General features: G+C 39.2%; 1 protein-coding gene across 17 annotated transcripts in view; it reads right to left on the bottom strand.

Annotated features, from left to right (window-relative positions):
* SYNE1 (spectrin repeat containing nuclear envelope protein 1) overlaps positions 1 to 22,223 on the bottom strand; it is a 322,241-nt gene that overhangs the window by 55,286 nt on the left and 244,732 nt on the right. For all 17 annotated transcript variants that reach the window (XM_074862820.1, XM_074862818.1, XM_074862830.1 and 14 more), the window contains 13 exons: positions 21,500 to 21,673; positions 20,916 to 21,047; positions 15,284 to 15,480; positions 14,153 to 14,285; positions 13,591 to 13,773; positions 12,887 to 13,036; positions 11,730 to 11,906; positions 9,860 to 10,015; positions 6,076 to 6,231; positions 5,178 to 5,348; positions 3,608 to 3,741; positions 2,055 to 2,259; positions 645 to 827 (listed from right to left, as the gene is read on the bottom strand). In XM_074862820.1, coding sequence (XP_074718921.1) covers positions 645 to 827; positions 2,055 to 2,259; positions 3,608 to 3,741; positions 5,178 to 5,348; positions 6,076 to 6,231; positions 9,860 to 10,015; positions 11,730 to 11,906; positions 12,887 to 13,036; positions 13,591 to 13,773; positions 14,153 to 14,285; positions 15,284 to 15,480; positions 20,916 to 21,047; positions 21,500 to 21,673 — 2,151 coding nt within the window. The remainder of the gene's footprint in view (positions 1 to 644; positions 828 to 2,054; positions 2,260 to 3,607; positions 3,742 to 5,177; positions 5,349 to 6,075; positions 6,232 to 9,859; positions 10,016 to 11,729; positions 11,907 to 12,886; positions 13,037 to 13,590; positions 13,774 to 14,152; positions 14,286 to 15,283; positions 15,481 to 20,915; positions 21,048 to 21,499; positions 21,674 to 22,223) is intronic.

Below are 22,223 nucleotides of genomic sequence, written 5' to 3'. Positions count from 1 at the left end.
GAAATGAAAAACTTCTCTGATGTTTTCTCTCCTCACAGCACAGTGATGTTATAAGCACATTTTAGTGTTGGATTTCTTGGGTAAATCCTCTTGGCTTTCTCACCCATACACTTTTCTATGGAACACATTCTGCCACTTCTTTTTTTGCTCTTTAGACCCTGGGGACACAAGCAGTTAGCAACATTTACTGAACAGGCTTTGACACAAATGGTAGGTACCAGTCTGGTCACTGACATTAATAGGAACTGTAAAAACCAATTCTATACAATTATTCAGAATCTCTCATTTCTTTTACTGCTAAAGAACTAGCTGGGAAGAGAGACTGTCTTCAGGGGAGCAGTAGCTGTGGATCCAGCTGTTAGCACTATTGCTGTCTGCAGAAAGCATGGTGCCCTCGGCATTCCAGACAGACACTTTCCTCCATGAAGCTTGCTATCCTCTTCCCAGAATTTGGACCTTCTTAGAGGGTCTCTATGCTGGACTTGAGCATATTTTCTGCTCTCAGCTTTGGTTCCAGGGAAGTCTAGGAAATGCTGATGAACAGTTACCACCACCCTCTTTTCCCAGGCAGTTTTACCTAACTTACGTGTTTTCAAGTACCACAAGATGATCAGATTCAAGGACTGAAAACACTCTCTACATACCTGAAGTACAACCTGTTGCTTGCGGAGAGCCTGTTCTAGGGTTGACAGATTCTGGTTCAGGGAAAGATGATCGGACTGTATAGCTGCTGCTGCTGAAGGCTCCACCTGGCTTTTTAGCTCCTCTCCCAATTCTTGAAGAACAACCAGTGTATCCTGTGCTGTCTTCAAATCCATGAGTACATCCTGTGGCAACACATTGAATAAAGATATGAATAGTTAACTGGCATTCTGCTGATGTCATTCTCTCCTGATTTAAAGGAGGAACGAAGTGATCGAACTCCACCACTCTATGAAAAACTTGTATTTACTACTGTATTTCAATGCCAAAGTGTCCACTCACACTCAGTATGAAAAGGAAATGATGTGCAGAATAAAAAAATATGTCAAAGCACCTGTGCATAGAGGAACAGAAAGAAGTGACTGCTCAGCTACATTTGAGCAAGCCTGAGTTACTGATGAGGCAACACTTCTTGAAACAAACCTTTTGGACCTACTGACATGCTGGTCCTAACCAGTGGCAGCCCTCACTGTGGGTCGATTCTGATCTGACTAGACGTCCCTTTTTTTCCTCCTATGAATTACCAGGAGAGATGAAAAAATAACTTTTGTAAATAGCCTAACAAAACGGCTAAAGAATGGGACTTCAAGAAATGAAGAAATTATTTGAACTGAAGAATTAAAATTTCCAGTCCAGATGACTATGGCAACAAATTCTCAAAAAGCTAATTAATGTGTTCATTTTTATCCTTGCAATTGTTTTGATTACACTAAGACAATTAAAATTTTAATTTTTTTGACAATGACACTTAACATCAAATTAAATTCAAAAGAATCAAAATGTAACCACAGATAGGAGATAAACTATCCTGCTGCCTTGAGATACAGTCTTGAAAAAGGAAGAATCTCCAGGTTTCAGAGTGAATGTTGTCCTTCCATAAGGAAGGATAAAGACACTCCCAGAACATACACAGTCTCTTTTCATTCAGAAAAAGGGAACAGTCTTGACTGGTGGGAATATAGTCAAAGGATCTTGTGTTTCTTTCTATTATAAGGAACTCAACAGATTTGGTAGAGATATTTTCCCAAGCAAGAATCCCTTTCATAATTGGGGACTTAAGATTGACTCAAATGATATAATTTATCCACCTTCTCCAGAGAGATGACTTCAAATACAAGCTTCTGAAACATCACCACGACAAGTAATGGAGGGATCACATGAAAAGTACGAGAAACTCATGAGATTTGGGTACCAGATGTAAAGTTGTCTCTCCTGTGCCTGAGATGCATCAGTAAAAAACGTGTTTCTATGCAGGTTTTCAATACACCAAGTATAGAGTTTAGTAATGGAGAGCCTCTTGTGATTTTCAGCCCACAGAGCTGTGAAAAACTGCAAAGCTTAACTGGACATACATTACAGTCCTGAATCCAAGTAGTAACTTCATCATCAGCAATGTCTTTGCTGGTGGCAGTCTTCAGGAGTTCATTGGTCTGGTGTTCCCGCTGACGGACTGTGGAAGAGCATTGCTGGTAACAGTCCTTGTACCTCTGCCACAGCTGAAGGAGGCCCTTACTGGCACGCAGCCGCTCTGCAATCTCCTGCAGAAGGTTGTTCCACCTGGTGAAGAGATTGGATGAATGATCGAAGCCTGGGAGTCCACAAGAACTATCCCTGCTCCTCTACCTCTCTGCTGTTTCCCATGGTCTTTTGGCTTTTAAGAAATTTGGTAATAATCAAGATCCAGACATTTGGGGGAAAAAAAAAGAAAAGGAATCCCAGAAACATGCTGACAGGCTGTTCTGACCTGTCACAGCTGGTCTGATCTGTGCTACATCTTGGATGCTGTATATTAATGCTTGAGGTCAGAGTTGGAGTGCACTTTTTGAAGTGAACCTCCTGCTGTTTCCACAGGAAAACTACTAAACACTTTGGTTCACTGCACATAGCATCTATGACCGACCATGGACTGCCAGTACCAGATTCCTGTAAGGACCTAAGAGGCCCAAAACAGGTGTAAACAAGAAACCATTTCTTCTGCTGCAACTTCCTCACAAACTCTGACAGAATATTTAAAATCATAAAGCTCTGTGTAATGCCCTTCTAAAATACTCCCAGACCTATTAAAATTCTTTATATTTATATTATCCAATTAAACATCTTATCCCCTTTCAAATTCTTGGCTCCAGTGGCAACCAGAAACATACCTTCTCAAATGTGCTGGTGTTTACCCAATTGCCTCTTTATTTCCTTACTAAAGAATATCACAATATTTTTCAATTATTATTATATGATAAAAATGGTGAAGTGAAAATTCTGTCAGTCATCACTGAAACTGTTAAATCCTACAATATCTTTTTTTAAATGGGGTAAATAATCCCTCCCTCCACTTCCAGATTCTAGGACAGAATGGACCACAGATTAAAATAAATTTGGCACGATTGTGTTTTCAAAAAAACCTCCAACTTTCCACCAAACTAGTTTTTGCTTTTGGATATTGCCTTTCTGGAGCTTCCCTGAGTAAACCCTTACACTGGTTCTGGCCTGGATTCAAAGTTGGGGAAGCTGTTTGCCAAGCTACTAGTGAAGGTTTAGACCTTCTTTCCTACAACTAGAAATAGCAACCTAAAATCTTCAGACAGGATTCTCACAGTTTAAGTGCAGTATTATTTTCCAGCATGGTATTTATGAATCTTGGTTGGCAACCATACATGGAGCAAAACTACTGACAGTAATGTCTAAGTGCTTTGCTGGAGAAAAATACTGTTTCGCTTATTATTAATAGTAAATGAGAGAGTTCTGCTCCAGCCCTTGGCAGAAGGAATAACCCCGCTCACCCCCACAAGCCCCCCAACCCCCAAAAAACAGAACAAAATATAACAGAAATAGGAATGATGGAAAACTTGAGTCAATGGAGAAATGCAAATTTACCACTGAAAACACAGTTCAACACACAGACATTTTCTACCTCATATTCACTTCTTTCAAAGTGTTGGTAAGAGTTTCAGTCACTGGGGGGTGACATTCTTTCAACAACTGATTGGTCACAGAACCAAATTTCTGTAAGCTATTTTCTTGCTTTTCCAATTCATCTTGTAGGCTCTAAAATAGACAGAAGAAAAAAAAGAATAAAAAAAATACATGAGGTATTACAATTGCATGATGTAGAAACATTTCAAAATAGTATGTATCAATTACATCATACATGTTATGAATGCAAAACTTGATTTCATGTGTTTCATCTAAATAGAAGGTTTAATATAAAGACTGCATGAGATTAATTTGATTCAACATCAAGGTGTAGCAAGAAGTAAATTTTAACCTAATATTTTCCCAAAATGTAAATATCTTGTAAAAGAAATTATTCTGTACTCTTGCACAAAAGGATTAAGTGCAAGGAACTGCTTCAGAAATAAAAACTTAACTGATGGAAGAAAATAAATTAAATAACATTTTCCTGTTTAGAACAAGATGAAAAAAGTAAGAAGCATAAAAAAATTTTATTCTGAAAATAAGATTCTTGCTCTTTCATTTATCAGTCTAAAGTACTGCTGGCTGGGAAAATACTCCCTTTTTCTTTTTTAACCTTAAATATTGTTATGCATATTATTACAGTTTGAACAGCCCAGCAAATCTCAACCTGATTCAATAGTATAGTCAAAATCTTAATAAGTAGAAAAAGTCATTTTCTGTACCTACTGTTTTACTGACTCCTCCTCTCTGACACGTAAAAAATGAAAACCTAGAAGATTGGCTATAAAGTGCATTAATAGATCTCTTTAAATCTTGGTTTAAAAAGTTCTGTTCATGCTTAGAAAATTTGGCTTTATATATGTCTGGACTTCAAATCACACAAAATATTTAAATGTAAACTTAAATTTGTTGGCAAATACCAACAGCACAAGTTCTTATTACTTTAAGCATCTGGAATTGTTTGCATAATTATGTTTTTATTCCAAAAACAACAACTTTGAAATAAAAGGTTATTTTATGTAATAGAACAATAATTTTAATAATAAATTTGAATAAAATTATTTCAATTAATATTAATTTATACTTTTATAACAGAAGTCTCACTGTATTTTATGCTTTTCTTACAGTGGAAAATCACTTGAACATGTGAATATCTCAGCTTTCAAAATAGTATTTTCTTTGATCTTCAATCTACTGCAACCACAGGGCAGCAGTTTAAAATGTGATCTCAACATACACCAGTAGCTCAGAAGCCTGATGAAGCAGAGTGAAAAACTTTAGTTTTAATGGTCACTATCATGATTTAAAAGCTTTTAATGATTTGACAGTATGGCTCAAAATTTAAAGAACAGCACCAAAAAAAAGAGAAAAGATGAAAAAATGAAAAATGCAATGACTATTTCATAATGTGTTCTCTTAATGTCACTGGATTTTAATGTGTCAGTATGTCTGTACTCCCATTTCTTACGAATGAAAATGTATAGTTATCTGCATCCGTGCAATGAGGACAAAATTAATCCTTGAATACATCCCTAGTATGTCTAGAGGCATAGTATTCTTTTCACCTGAAGGTTATCAACTTGGACTTTCACAGCTTCCAAAGAACCAGTAAGAAGATAAAAACGGGACAAAGAATATCTGGCTTCTGTTAGGTAACCATTCAGTTCTTCATAAGCCACTTTGTAAATGCTCCACTGATCAAGAACAGATTGCAACAATATCTTCAGTTGGCTAGCCTAGGAGGAGGGAGGAAGGAAAAAAAAATTAAATAACAAGCATTCACGATATTTGATTTTTGTTTAAATTATTTCCCTCCTTTTGATGTCAGTGACTACTTGCTCTACATGCCTAATCTTAAACCTGCTGGAGAACAAAGATTTTGCTCAACAATCAGTTGGGCTTACGCTGGGTACAGTGTAAAGTTCTGCTTGATTTTATAAAGCTAGGATGGCAGGGACTGAGAAGATATCAAGTCCATTCTACTTTGGTACAAAGCAGGATCAAGAAAAATTGCTTAAGACGTGAAACACATATCCCTAAGGCAGGCAAATCAGCCTATGAAAGTCAGCAGAGTGGCTAGCACTAACACATTGCATTCCTCCTGAGAAGGCAGACTGATGCTGATGAAGCTTTCGATGATGACAATTAATGCCGATCTCTTTCTTATTCTGTGAGACCTGTGTGCTTGAAAAGATAGTTCCTTACAGATCATTTGGTACCTTTCCACTAAATATCAGGAAACATCTAAAAAGCTTCAATTACAAGAATTAAAAGCATCCTTGAAACAGGAAATATTATACCCATTTTATGAGGAGTGTACACACAAACTTGGGGATGGATGGGAACAGGGACACGTCTTCCCCTTCACTACAGAGGAAATCCACTCACTGCAAACTTCTAATTCTCCTTCTCCTCCATGCCCTACTCCTGGAGCTATAAATTGTCCCTTGATGATTCTTTTACCATGTGATCCAAATTGGCCCAGGAATGGTTAATTTCTTGCAGTGTATTCATAACAGCAGAAGAGACTTCTTCCTTCTTGTTTTGTATCAAAGAAAGACCACTCTGTTCTACATTTTCTACTTCTTTTTCCTTTGTTCTTATTAATTCTTCTAATTCCTGAAAAGAAAAAAGAACATACCTGAGTATTTTTGTTCGTTTAATTGGCTAGATAATGCCTTGAGATAGAAAAGATGCCCATAAGCTCCTTAGTTTAAAAAATGGGAGAACCATGCTTTGCATACTTTGGCTTTTTGTTCTCAAGAGAATCATAATTCATCAGCGATTTTATTTTTTATGTTCCCTTTAAAGCATAGTTGTTTCTTTTTAATTTAAATAGAAGCATGTCCTCTACATTAAACTTCTCTGTAATCTTCTGCTCCCATCTAAGAGTCCAAAACTCATTAAAAATAGGACAGCAGTTTGAATACATGGGAAAATTGTTGTGTGTCTTAGTTTGTCCTAGAACACTGAGAGGGCTTTTTATTTAGCCCAAAGCTGACTCAAGCCTCTGGAAAAAAATGAATTTTGCCACCCAAGGAAAAGGACAAAATTACTTCCTAGGGAAAGATGTCTATTTGCCATGCCTCCCCACATGAAATGGAGTCTTTATTCCTTTGCCAGGTCCCAGAAAAGCCACTTGCCCGAGGACAGCGAGCCTTCCTCTTTTCTAGATGACAAGTTCATTGGAGTCCAGCCAATGACAATAAGCAACAGAGTGTAGGAATTTTCCTTATTGTCTCCTCAAGGTTACATGCCATTGGGAAGCATTAATGAGCTCGATAGCATTTTGCTCTGCTCAGCATTCCCACACACTAACCCAAGAAAATGGGAAGAAAATGAACGGTTAGTGTGAAAACAAGTGAAGAAAACAGTGCTTAGTACATAAGCACTGAGGCCATGACAACTTGTTAGTGGCTTGTTTTGCTGCTTCAGGCAAGTGCTGACTGTGCTGTTGGCTTAAGATGACCCTAGACCAGTCATGGAAATGCTGATTCAAAGTTTGACAGTTCTATCATGTTTTTTCCACAAGCAAAGTGCAGAAGCTCTGGTATATAACGTTCACTAGTCACAAAGCCTGTGATCTTCCTCATGCCTCAACAGCATGAGAGTGAAGTTACAAAATGAAGAAGTGAGGACAAAAAGACTCAGTGAGCAACTGTGAGTCACGTAGCATGCTCCCATAAGTTCATTCCTAGCCAGGAAACTACCTATGTCATTTCATGGCATGGTACAGGGAGATTCAAGGAAGTCCTGCAGTGCTGTGACTCATACGGAAGCCGTGTAGCTTCAGGTAGTGCAAACACTGGGTCTGAGCAGAGGAGAGATGTATGGCTTGTAGGCTTCAGGCCAGCACAAATTTGTGTTTACCTGTCTGGAAATAAAGTAGTTGGTGCAATATGGAAAGCAGACTGTGAGGTGAGAGCAATCTTGTGATACTCCCACGTTAATTGGTACATCTTGTGATCTCAGGTTATATTTTAATTTTCTGCAAGCCCTTCCTTACTGAGAGAGATGGATCATCAGGGAAAGAAAACAAGACAACAAACTTTGGGCAAACTGAAAACTCATGTCTCTCAATAAATTACTCTCCTTATGAATCCAAACAATAACAACAAGAGTGAAGCACTGCCATAACAGACTTTACATTTTAGATAGTAGGGAAATTATCTGGAACAAAATTTTGCCCAGTCTTGCAAACACTTGCTATTAACAGTATCTATCCCTGCACACACACAACATACTTTTGTCTATATACATATATGTGAGAGCATTTTTGCTGTACTGTTTATTCTTAGCCTTTTCTTCTGTATTTAATATTTCTTCGAACTTCTAGCCATGACCTTGTTCCAGACTACTGCCTTGGAGTAATACATCTTTTTTTACCAACTGACAACAAAGTAAACACTTCTAAGTTGTACATAGTAAATTTGACTTTTCAAATACTGGATCTGAGACTAAAAAAACCTTTTAAGTTTGTACAAAATTGCTCCAAAATTCAGAATGTAAAATGGGCGAAAGTTTCAAACACCAAGAATAGCAAATATTTCTGGTTCTCTGTGAAAAGGGATTTCTTATTCATCATTTTAAACTCATAACTGAATTAAAGACATTACTACTTCTGATTTGTGATGGGAAAAAATGGTTGCCTTCACTTATTAATATGACACTAGGCAGCAACTAACATCAGTTAATAAATAAACTGCAGCTTTTGTACTAATTGAACTGGATACTTGGGAGTGTCTGATACAGTTATTTCTTAAACGATTTGTTTCTCTGCTGATCAAAGTCTTGCATTCATGACTGACTCCCGAAATGTATTTGCTAACTTCCCTGACCAAAAGGAACCATAAAGGTGATAAATCAGATTCAGCTTTGAACTCTAGCCAAGCACAGCCTGCTGAATATGTCAGGCTATGCTAAATTACCCTTGCTTCAGTTGTATGGATTTATTGTGCTGAAACCATAAAGATACCTGAATTGAAACTAAGCACTGCAGCCAGTTCAAAAAAAGGTCAAAAATTTTGGAAAAAAATGGACTTCTAACATATCTGGCCTAACCAACTATTTGCCTTTACAGAAACAAAGGTGGGTTTAATACACTGGTGCATACAGATTGAATTCTCTTATGCATTTCATTTGAATAGATTTCCAGCTGTTCTGTTTGTGAAGACTTAAAAGCTAGATCATATTTGTCCCATTCATTAAATGCATGCAGGAAAGACACTCACACCAAGATAAACATGCCTTCTTACTCCCTTTTAAGGGTATGAGATCGCCAAGATTTGGGGCATACAGTTGTCCTGACAGGTTAAGTACAGATTTGCTCTGGTGTGAAATTTATTATTTGGTGTTTGGTAGAACAAAACACTTTTGAGCAAAAATTATCTGATGCCTGATATCATGTAGGGGCCTTGTTAATAAATTCAGAAAAAATTGTTTTGCTTATAACCTATAAGCTTGAACTCTAGCCTGACAGCTCCAAAAGCAAGCTTCTAACTATTTAAATATGTGCTATTCTGAGTAAGATGTTCAGAATCAACTGTGATACCCTATTCACTGCTGTGTAGTCCTTGTATGAATTTCACATGAAAAACTGAAGTGGCTCTGAATTTATGTGCATTATGTATAGCTGTGCTTTGCCTCATCCCATCTTTGCCCACAGTAATCATGATTCTCCTTCAGTCATCTGAAAGCAAAAGGGAATCAAGCACTATTTCCTTCTCTGGATAGTTGAATATTTGAAAAAATTGGTTCCTAACACATTTTGAATAAAAGCAGAAAACCTCCTTGGATTCTAGCATTTTTCTTTGAATAGTCAGGTGGAATATATCAGGTGCAAAAAAAAGGGAGGGCGGAGGAAAGGCAGTGATTAGGCAGAAAAACAAGCTTTCGAATAGTTGAGCATGGTGTTCATGACATCAAGTTCCATAAGACTGGCTAAACAGGTATGGGAACATATTCCTTTGACGGCCTTCTAGTTCAGTATGCCTGGCATTCTTGGAAATGTCCATGCTTTAATACATAATGCAAAAACAATAACGACTTTGGTTGCTTTAAAACATCTTTGGGACATTCTTGCTCCTTCCTCCTTTCTCATTGCTTGCATTTTAGGAATGAAATCTCCCCCTCACTGAAGTAAAGAGTTCTGTCACTGACTTCACTGATATAAAGACTTCACATGGCTTTATCATGTGTTGTTCTAACTGTTGGAAAGATAATATTGTTACTTATAAGGGAACGTTACCTGACAGTCTTTCAAAGCATTCTGTACTGAAGCCTGGTCTCCAATTTTCTGTTGCTGTTTCAGCTTCTTCTCTTGGGTTTCAAACCAAGTTTTTAGGCACTGCACATTATTTTCATATTCTGTCCAGGATTCCTGCAGACTTTCCAACAGCTGAATCTGCAAAGAAATATGAGTATATACTTTCTCATACAATTACCTTTATTGTTGGGTTAATAAAATACATCAGTGAAGAGCAATGCTGACCAGTGCCTTCTCAGAATTCAATGCTTTCAGAATTTAAAAACAGCATATGCGTTGAACTTTAAATATATCTGCTATTTGTAAAAGAGTTCATAATAAAAAACCTGCTTATCCAGAAATAATTATATGGACATAACATATTAAAATATGACAAGGACTTCCCTCATGCCTCCCAGGTTTTCATGACAATTAACAAATTTTGGCATACAGAGGTACTAGTCATGGTAGAGGAAGAAAGAATTAGGGGCTACTTAAGTAAACTGGACATATAAAAGTCCATGGAACCAGACAGGATGTATCTGAGGGTATTAATGTCATTTCAAGCCTGCTGTCTATCACCTTTAAAAGGTCATGATGGTTTGAGGAAGATGCTGGAAAAAGTCTATATTGCAAATCCTACCAGAAGCCATTTCCATGGTCTTATCAAGGGCAAATTGACTGACCTAACTGATTGCCTCTGCTATGATGGTATGACTGACCCTGTGGACAAGTGAAGTAGCTGCTGTTTACCTTGGCTTTTGCAAGACTTTTGATATGGTATCCAATAGGGTAGCAAAATTGAGGAGACATGGGCTCTCGTGGGAGATCTATATATGAATGAACTGACCAGAGTCATCAGGCTTAAAGGCTAGTGGTAAACATTTTGACATCTATCTGGCAGTCATTTACAAGATGCATCTTCAGGGTCAGTCCTGGGGTTGATTTGTTTAAAACCTTCATTGCTAAACTGAATGACATGATGGACTGTGCTTTCAGCAGATTCACAGATGACACTGATTTGGGATAAGTAGTTGATATGCTGGCAAGTAGGTCTGCCATTCAGAGAAATCTCAACAAGATGGAGGAATAGTCTCATCAATCCTCATAAAATTCAGCAAAGACAGATGTAAAGTCCTGCATCTGGGACAAAGTAACTTCATGCAACAATACAGGCTGGCAGCAGGCTGGATAGAAGAAAAGGACCTAGGGGCTACGGTGGGCAATAACTTTAACATAATAAAACAGCAGTGTCCATTCATGCTGATGAAGGCCAACTGCACCCTGGGTTAGAGTATTGAGAGTGCACCCAGAAGGTCAAGCGGGGTGGTTCTTTCCTTCTCCTTGACACTTGTAACCCATTTTGGGCTTCCAGTGCAATGGAGAGATTGACAAACTGGTAAATCGTAACTAAGGTCATTAGGAGGCTGAAGCACATGACAAAGGGAGAGGCTGGCTTCATTCAGCCTGGGCAAAAGAAGGCAAAAGAAGCATCTCCTTGTGCTGTCCACTACTTATGGGGAGGTATGGGGAAGATGGAGGCAGATTATTATTGGAGATGTACAGTAAAAAGAGGAGAGAGAACAGTCACAAGTTGCAACAAGGGAAATTTTGATTGAGAACATGGCAAAAACTTGTCCCCCACAAGAATGGTTAACAGGAACAAACTGCCCAGAGAGGTTGTGAAATCTGTCCTTGGAGATTTTCAGAGCTCAGCTAAGCAAGTCCCTGTGCAATCTGATCTAGCTGTAAAGTTAGCTCTCTTTGAGCAGGAGGTTGGACTAGATGACCTGCAGAGGTTTCCAACCATTATAATTTATAGATCTATACATTTTGAAAGCTCACTACAGAGCAGCTAGTTTTTTTTCCTTACCTTTTCTGTTATCAGGCCTTGCAGGATCTGCCAACGTCTGTTCATTGCTCCGAGCTGTTCTGCAAAATCAGTTTTGTCGCTACGTTTACTTTCAACATCCTGGCTGCTAATCTGTAGCACCGATTGGTTCACAAAGTCTACCGTCAATTGTTTGCAATTTAAATCTATCTTGAAACCCTAGTAGAAAAGAAGGGAAAAAAAATCCCAAAACATAAGTACCATAATTTCTCACCTTCCTGCAAAAGAGAGGAAAAATTTTCACAAATTACAACTTTACCACAATTTAGCTTAAAGGCAATTAAAAATTTTGTTATTTTTACTGAATATTGAGAAAGAAAGCTGAACTATACTGCCTTTGGAATAAAGAATCTGCCTTCCCCACATCCTGCCCCCAAAAAACCATAAAATAAAATAATCTGTAAATGTACTGATATTGGTCTCAAGGATCGGATTTAAGAAAAACTGGGTATATATTTTTTTTTTCAATTTAGTCTCAAAATTTTTAATACAAAAACAGATAAGATGGAAAGTATTCCTACATATAAAGAAGAATAATAGCCAAGAAGTGATTTTTCAAGAGGCTAGTGAAACAAATCTGACATTGAGAAGAAAATCACTGTGTGCAGATCTATTACAAGAGTACTACTGATCTAGTTAAAGAAGTTAAATTGTGTTATATCTATACTCCTCAATAGTTATCTCAAGGTATGGCATCTTCCATTTTTGCTTCAGGTACTATCAAAATTATCTTTATCTGTAAACCACTGGCCACCTTCCATTCAAGAACAGGCTACACTTTGAGGAGAAGGTGATATTATGCAGACAATTCATAAAACAACTTACATAATTTGCAAAGTGCTTTGTGGTTTTGGGTGAAAGACAGATCTAATAAGGTTTAATCATGTGCACATTGCTTTGGATTTACCTGGAAATTAATGTAAGCATGTTAAAAATTATATTCCTGCCATAACTAAAGAGTAAAAGTAATTTTGGTTTCTTTTCCACAGTATTAAATATTACCCAGTTCTAACTTGTGTTCTAACCACTCCACAATGTAAGGCTTTTTTTTTTTCCTGAAATCACTTATACTTTACATATGTGTATATATTTAATGGGGATAATTCAAAACGGAAATCAATAACATAACCACTCAGTACCTTGTACTTCTGGACATAATCCTGAATGACTTTCTGTCCTACTACATTTTTTATATTCTCTTCATCCTGCTGAATGACATTTTCCATGAGGGAAATCCAGCTCATAACTTCAGTGATAGCATGACGAGAAGGAATTTTGTCCATCTGGAGCTGTAAAGATAACAGACTTAAAATGCATGTCATGAAGAAAATGGATAAGAATTCCTTGCTTTGCATTATAGTACATTTGCTTTACCTGCTCTTATTATCATGTTACTCTACATCCCTAACATATCACTGAAGTTTATAAAAAGAAAAAGAAGTAAAAAAAAAAAAAAGAAAGCTTTTAATAGGAGATCTATTGTATAACTGCATGCATCCTAGCATCCTAGTAAGAAAATATATAGAAGGCTTCTTATTTCCATTCTTCATTGTACAAAGAAACCGGACCAACATATCAAAAAAATCCTCATCTGTTCTTTGGTTACAATTTAACAAATGTAACTGTGAAAGTCCAAAACTAACACCAATTGGTGTTAGACAGTATAGGTAGACAGCATTTGGACAGAAGTGTAAGCTTTCCCACATTAAAACAGGAGTAATGTTGTTCCTATCTTGCCTCTCATGGATAAATTGAGGAAGGGAGCAACAATCTCTCAAAGGTAGTGCCAACTGTATGGTCTGAATTTTCTGGAATATCAAAGGCCATCACTGGCTGTCCTTACCTGGTGCAGTTTCTCTTGCACTGCTGGGATTTGTGTGAGGAGATCTGTCCACTGACTATCAATGTGGGACAATCCTGCACGCAATGCTGCTGTATCCACCTTCTTCAGCCTGAGGAGCTGGTTCCCAGTACTCAGGACAGAAGATTTCTGTGATGATTTAGCATCCACTTCTTTTGAAAACTCCTATAAGCAGAATCATTTTTGTGGAAATAATCAACTATTTGTTTATTGTACTTAAAGCTTTACCTCAGAAAGCTAAGAATATCCTTCCTTCCCTTTCTATTTGTGTTTACCATCTATACTGGTGAGAATAAAAATTGTTTTCAGTCATAAAACTATTTTCTGTTTTCAGAATCATCAAGCTTTACAACCACTGCATATAGCAAAGGAGTGCTTAATGTGCATACACACCAGTTTTTTGAAGGACAGCTCACCCGCAGAAGCAGATTTTTTTTGCATAGTCACTATTTCAGTGATGAAAAAAAGTATAACCACATAATTGCTCAACAGTTTATTTGTAATTGGAGAGGAAAAAGGTGTCTTATGTTCATGAATGACTTACCAAAAAGGAGTTCAGGTGGTCTCGGACTGTTTCCAGTTCCTGAGGAACTGTCAAAGACTGCTGGCTCCAAAACTCAAGTCGCTCCTTTGCAGATTGTAACCAATGTGCCAATTCATTTGATTCACTCTGATACCTGTAAAGATGTTTAAAGAAAACTAAAACAGTCACCGGCACTTCTTGCTTCCAACCGAGCGCTCTCTCTACCATGTGTTAGAGGAAGATACTGTATGCCAGATTTAAAATAAAAATATTTTCTTTCCTTTATCAAATTTCAGAAAAATGTAATTTAATTTTAAAGATAGGGACAGTATCAGAAAGCTCTTATTTTAGCTATTACACCCACAATTTCTAACAGTTCCTTTGTTTTGCCTCTTAGCAAAACTAAGTTTAATGAAGTACTAGTAACTAGGTTACAAATCTGTTTGGGCAAGCTGTAACAGCACCCCACCTCACACACATAAACAGATTTTTGCTTTCCATTAGAAGGCTCAATCTTCCAAAAGCTTTACCACAAGTTATCTCAGAGCACAAATTTAATTTTTTTTTTTTTTTCAGAAACTATCTCCATGTCATTTCATATGCCAAGCAACTAATGCGATGTCAGAATAAGAGTGTCTCCACATAACCTTTATACATACAAACCCTTTATGTATCTCTCTTAAAAGGCTAGTGAGCCAACAAGCCAGGGATATTATGAATAATAGACAAAGCTTGTATATCACTTAGAGAGTTCACTTCAAAAGTAGTGAACATTAGTAAGGGCAGCTAAAAGCTCCCTTCCATATATGCAATGACACAGACCACAAGAACCCAGCAGTGGCAATGTCCCTAAGAGAACACGCTGAGGCTACCCATACTATCTGGCAAAGCACACACCCCTTCTCATCAACCTGTAGGCACACACATAGGGCTTCTAAATTGGACATCTAAATAAGATATCCTCTGACTTGTCCCACCAGCTGTTATCTGGGTACAGGTTTTATTGCAAATGAGAGACAGCACTTCTATGGAGCAGAAGTAGGACACTGTAGGATATTTTAAATGTTGTATCTAATAGTTCTGGCTTCAGAATGACTTTGACCTGATCAGTGCAGGTGAAGAAGTTTATACTGTCCATTACATCAGCATTACCTTGTCCAGTGCTTCAGTATTGTCTCCAGCCTGTGAAGCTCCTTGGTAACCTTGGTGGTGTTGCTTAACCACTGTTCTCCTAGTTGGTTCAGTTGACTTTCGAGATCTGAGCAGCTAATAGAAAAAAGGAGCCTTTTCCCATCATCTAGCACTTGGTATAATTTAGGTTGGTATTCATTCAGGTTAGATCTCAGATGCTGTAATGACAGAGGAGATGGTTAGATGGCTCTGCAAGTCTCTGCTACCACACTTCCACAACATCTGGTTTTCTTTTACTGCATTTTGTAGCATATCCAATGTCACCATGGCACATCACATTTTTTCCCTCCGCTCCAGCTCTAGAACTCCCTGAGAACCATCATGCAGGTAACCTGCTCAAAATCTGAACGCGTTGCGACAAAACCCCTCCCTTCAATATGTCTATTGACACCTCTTTATGATGAACTCCTCCTTGGTGTAGATATTTTACACCTGAAAAGAACAGTTTCAAAATAATCTTCTTGGGACAACACCATTTCTGAGCAAAATCAATTAAAATGTCAGAACTTAGCCTACCATTTGCTGAAAACTCTACTGCAATGAAAATTAAAGGTGTCCAATACCAACTTATTAACAGTGGCCACTCTTCAGCCCTTTCAAAGCCTATCTTCACGTCTCTAGTCATCTAACTCTTCCTTATTGATCTACTTGCTATCCATGTCTACAAAATAGAAGATCACACCACCCATCCAAATCTCTGAACACAGAATCCAATTGTTATGGCACAAGAAAGGAAAAAAGGTACTGAAAAAGGAAAGGCTATTAATACTCTTACCCTAGAGCAGAGACAGATTTCATTTAAATGGGGATGGGTAATGAATTTGTGTATATGGGCAAATACACCCGCCAAATTCCACTATCATTACACAAATAGTATAGATTTAAAAACATGGTTTTTAGAATGGTTTAGGTTGGAAGGGACCTTAAGATCGTCTAATTTCAACCACCCTGTCATGGGGAGGGACACCTTCCACTAGAGGTGGTTGTTCAAAGCCCTGTCCAACCAGGCCTTGGACACTTCCAGGAAGGGGGCATCCACCACTTCTCTGGGCAACCTGTTCCAGCGCCTCACCACCCTCACAGAAAAGAATTTCTTCCTTATATCTAATCTAAATCCACCATCTTTCAGTTTAAAGCTGTTACCCCTTGTCCTATGACTACATGCCCTTGTTAAAAGTCCCTCCCCATCTTTCCTGTAGCCCCCTTTAAGTACTGGAAGGCTGCTATAAGGTCTTCCCAGAGTCTTCTCTTCTCCAGGCTGAACAACCCCAACTCTCTCAGCCTGTCCTCGTAGGGGAGGTGCTCCAGCCCTCGGATCACCTTTGTGGCCCTCCTCCGGACTTGCTCCAACAGGGCCATGTCCTTCTTATGTTGGGGACCCAGAGCTCAATGCAATACTCCAGGTGGGGTCTCATGAGAGCAGACCAGAGGGGGAGAATCACCTCCCTCGACCTGCTGGTCACGCCTCTATTAATGCAGCCCAGGATGTGGTTGGCTTTCTGAGCTGCAAGAGCACATTGCTGGGTCATATTCAGTTTTTCATCCACTAACACCTTCAAGTCCTTCTCCGCAGGGCTGCTCTCAATCCACACATCGCCCAGTCTGTATTTGTGCTTGGGATTGCCCTGACGCATGTGCAGGACCTTGCACTTGGCCTTCTTGAACTTCATGAGGTTTGCAGGGACCCACCTCTCAAGCCTGTCCAGGTCCCTCTGGATGGCACATCCCTTCCCTCCAGCATGTCAACCGCACCACACAGCTTGGTGTCATCAGCAAACTTGCTGAGGGTGCACTCAGTCCCACTGTCCACGTCACCAATAAAGATGCTAAACAGCGCTGGTCCCAGTACCAACCCTTGAGGAACGCCACTCATCACTGCTTTCCACTTGGACATCAAGCCGTTGACTGTAACTCTTTGAGTTAAACAGTCCAGCCAATTCCTTATCCGCCAAGTGGTCCATCCATCAAATCCATGTCTCTCCAACTGAGAGACAAGGATGTCATGAGGGACAGTATCAAATGTTTTGCACAAGTCCAGGTAGACATCAGTTCCTCTTCCCCTATCCACCAACACTGTTCTTGTTACCACCCTCTACAGGCTTCTTTTTTGTGTCTGAGTTTGTCCATGAGCTACCTGTTCATGAAGGATTCCTGGCATTTTTGCCAGACTTCCTCTTTGTTGGGATGCATCGCTCCTGAACTTGGAGGAGGCGATCCCTGAGTATTAACCAGCTTTCTTGGGCCCCTCTTCCCTCCAGGACTTTATCCCATGTTACTCTGCCAAGCAGATCTCTGAAGAGGCCACAGTCTGCTCTCCTGAAGCCCAGGGTTGCAAGCTTATTGCACACCCTTCTAGCTGCCCTAAGGAACTTGAACGCCACCATTTTGTGGTCACTGTAGCCAAGACTGCCCTTGAACTTCACAATCCCCACCAGCCACTCCTTGTTGGTGAGAACAAGGTTCAGCATAGCACCTCTCCTTGTTGTTGGCTCCTCTATCACTTGGAGAAGGATCCAGGAACCTCCTGGATTGCTTGTGTCCTGCTGTGTTGTCCCTGAAACAGATATCGCGATGTGAAGATATCAATGAAGTCCCCCATGAGGACCAGGACTTCTGAATGTGAGGCTGCTCCTATCTGTCCATAGAGGGCCTCATCCACTTGGTCTGCCTGGTTGGGTGGCCTGTAGCAGACTCCTACTATAATGACACCTGTCCCTGCCTTTCTTTTAATCCTGACCTGTAAGCTCTCAGTCGGCTCCTCATCCATCCCCAGGCAGAGCTCCATGCACTCCAGCTGGTCATTGACACAGAGGGTGACACTCCCTCCTCGTCTCCCCTGCCTGTACTTCCTAAAGAGCCTGTATCCTTCCATTCCAACAGTCCAGTCATAGGAGCCATCCCACCACATCTCCGTGATGCCAATAAGATCGCAGCCCTGCAGGCGTGCGCACATTTCCAGCTCCTCTTGTTTATTCCCTGTGTTATGTGCGTTTGCATAGAGGCATTTAAGTTGGGCCGCCGATGAAGCTGACTTAATGGCTGGAATGGCTGGTGCTCTCCTGATGGCCCGTGATCCCTCTCCAGGCTCTGGGCATGTATTGCTGGCACTGGCATCAAACTGGTAGGAGTGGGATAGATTCCGTTCACCCAGAAACTTTAGTTTAAAGCCTTCTTCACCAGCTTGGCAAGCCTATGACCGAAGATGCTCTTCCCCTCCTCTGACAGATGGAATCCATCAGTCCTCAGTAGACCAGGTTTCTCAAAGTGAGTTCCACAGTCTAAGTAGCCAAACCCCTGGCTGTGGCACCAGTCCCATAACCATTTGTTCATTTGCCAGATTCAACTGACCCTTTCAAACCCCTTCCCTCTGACCAGGAGGACTGATGAAAAAAATGACCTGCACTCCAGAGTCCCTTACCACCACTCCCAGGGCTCTATTGTCCTCCTTGATACTCCTGAGAGTGCTCCAGGCTGCATCACTGGTGCTCACATAAAGCAACAGCAGCGGATAATAGTCAGTGAACTGTATATCTGTATATTTGACTAAGCTTGAGCACAAAATATACAAGCATTCCCATTTTCCACTTCTGTTGAAACTAATCTGAAAATAAAGTGTACAAAACTACTAGTCTTATAGTGAGTACATAAACATTCTATTGCTCTTATTTTCTCTCTGACATAAACAGAGCTCTAGTAACACAGAACTTTATATTTATAGATGTGTGTGCCTGTGTGTGTACTTACATATAACATATATACACACAAATAAATGTATAACTCCTAGAAAGTGGCATAAAAAATTTGAAGGTAGTCATAAACTAATTATGATGGATTTTTAACCTAAATGTGGCCCCAGGGAGAGAAAAAAAAAGTATTAAAAGTTATACCATAGCAGAGTCTAAAAATCTGGATTTGAACAACCTACTTTATATAACAAGAGAAACAAAAGAGGAAAATTAATTTAGGGTCAGGACCAACACAAACAATGCCTAGCGTTAAACAAAACCAAAATAAACCCCCCACACAATAGATTGCTTAAGTTCTCCTCATACCATTGCAAAAGCTGAAAGCTGTCTGGTAAAAGAACAATAAACATTACAAAATCAGAGAAGTCAATTTGAAAGAATTGGGCAGACATTTTTCTGTAAAACAAAACAAAGAAACAAAAAAAAAAAACCCAACCAAAGTGTCTTGTGTATAACGACATAAAAAAGAAAACACTAGGCCAGATTTCTCATTTTGAGAACAGACCAAAAAAACAGGATGTGGTAGAAAACCTATATTTAAACTACTAGTTCTTGTTGCATTTGAGGAGGAAGTTAACTTGGAGAAACACAGGTTGTTTAGCCTCACCTTGTTCTCTGGAAAGACCATGGAGCACATCCTCTTGGAATCCATTTTCAAGGACAAAAAGGACCAAAAAGAATTAGGAATATTCAGCTTGGATTCACTAACTTGACAATCTTTTATGACAAAATTACTGTCTCTGTGAATGAGACTGACTTCAGTATGGCCTTTAACACCATCTCCCACAGGACCGTCCTCTGGAAGTGGAGAGAATGTGGGCTGGATAAGTGGACTGTTACATAGGTTGAAAACTAGCTGCATTAACAGACTCAGACACTAGTGATCAAAGGCTTGATGGCTGGCTGGCAAACTGTAATGGGCAGAGTACTCCAGAGATTCTTGATATTTGAGCCCAAACATCTTCAACATCTTCATTAATGCCATGGATGATGACAGAGAGCAGTCCCTCAGTAAATTTGTGGGTGAAACTAATGTAGGTAGAGTCGTTGAGACAAAAAATGGCAGACTTAGTCCAGAGACACTTTTATAAACTTGACGTGGGAGGCAGCAGAAACCTTAGGAAGCTCAACAAGAAGTGCAAATTCTGCACCTTGGGCAGAATAACACTGTTTTTTAATACAGGCTAGGAAGGGAATGGCTAGTGTATTTAAACTGGCATCTTCCATAACCAAGACATCATGAATAAAGCAAGCCACAGCACTGGCCTTCATTAGGACTGTGAACAACCAACTTGTTTTATCATCCTCACCTACATGGTGCTGATGAGGCCACATCTAGTGCATATGATTCTACTCTACCCCTACCTCTCACTGAGTTCAAGAAGAAAGTAGTCAGCGTCTGGTGTAGAGCTATTAAGAAGTTTAGGGACCTAGAGCACATGTCCTTTAAAAAGAGGCTGAGGGAGATGCGTTTGTTTTAGATTGAAAAACAGGAGGCTAAGGGGCAGTCTAATAAGAAAGGCCTACAACTCTTTGGAGTAGAATTAAAAAGATGATAGAGGTAAATGGCCCTCAGCAGTGTCACACAGTATGAAAAGGACAATGGTGACAGGCTGAAAGTTGAAGGTTTAGATTGTGCATTATAGAAAACCTTTTCAGTAGGAGGTGGTGGAGCACTGCAATTGGTCCCCAGCTCAGCTGTGAGATCTCCATCTTTTGAGGTTTCCAAAGCCATTGCTGATCCAGCCTATGGCAACTGTCCTGCTTCAAGGGGAAGGGTGAACTAGATGACCTTCCAAGTCCCTTTCATGCAACTTTTCCATAAAGAATGTCCGAAAAACACCAACCTGAAAAAGTGTAATCCGGTCTGTAAGCCTGTCCTCTGTCTCTTCCACCAAACCAACAGTGGGGATGTTACCTTCAACAGACTCCAGCTGTCTGGTAAGTTCCTGGTAATCTTCATCCAGATGCATCCAGGTCTGCAAGCACAAATTATCCATGTACATGGTGAACACTGAATCTAGATTCAATGTGTATCTAGAATTTTTATTACTTGATTTCTTGATCTGAAATCCTATAGCTGCATTGTTGTGAATGTACAGAAATAACAGTACAAATGTCCAGTGAATTTATAAGACACCATCTCTGTGTGAAACTCAACTTTTAGTTGGAACACATGGATAAAGCTGTCACGTTCTCCTCGTCAGCTAAAGCTAAGGAGCTCTTTTAAACTTAGAGGAACACAATTTGTGTCACCTGAAGGTCACAACAGTTAAATAGCAAAGGTTACATGTAGTCTAGCAGTGCCTTGTGTGTATAACAAAAGGGACTGATGTCCATCAATTCTGTCCAAGCACACGAAATCAACATTATAGAATATTCTGGTGGTTGATCACAGTTGCAGTACAGAAAAAAACACAGAAATTCTCACCTCTAGAATGTATTCCAGCTCTACACCTCGTTTATGAGCCAGCTTTAATACAGCTGAAGCTTGTGTCATTAGCTCTGAATGCGACCGACTTTTCTTCAAGAGGGCAAAGCTACTCATCTTTCTAAAGAGTGTTTCTGTCAGGATCATGTGAGACTCTAACCCCTGAAAATATTCCTGAGAAATTTGGGTGTAGGGGAGAGGATAAAGAGAGAATAGAAAAGAGAAAGTGCAATTGTTACTCAATTCATTACTACTAAAGCAACAATTTAAGACAATGGCAGTATAATCAAGTAACTGTAGACATAGAATTAGGCAAACTTTTCACTCCACCATTTCATAAAATCCAACACACAATTAAAAAAGGCCAATGGCCTTTTTAAATAAAGAAAGAGGTCATCATTTCCATACAAATTCCATCCCAACTCTCATTCCATAAACAAAAATATCTTAGATCAGATATACACCACCAAAAAATTCTGCTTAATTAAAAAAATGTGGAAAAATGTTGTTATATTTTGTATGTGTTATTAGCAAACATATATTTCTGTTGGAAAAAAAATGGAGTGGTGGTTGAAATTGCTATGCAGCATGACAGGACAAGAATACAAATCTGTTACTAGAATAAGGAAGAAAATGTGATCTACCTGGATTCACCTTCAACAGAGCATTTGAAAGTCATTCAGTCAGAACAGTTCATTGATTCCAATTTAAAATACAGTAAGTT

This window comes from Strix uralensis, chromosome 3 (genome assembly GCF_047716275.1).
Source record: "Strix uralensis isolate ZFMK-TIS-50842 chromosome 3, bStrUra1, whole genome shotgun sequence".
Classification (NCBI taxonomy): Eukaryota; Metazoa; Chordata; class Aves; order Strigiformes; family Strigidae; genus Strix; species Strix uralensis.
The sequence above is the reverse complement of the archived record's forward strand: the minus strand, read 5'-3'. Positions and strand labels throughout refer to the sequence as shown.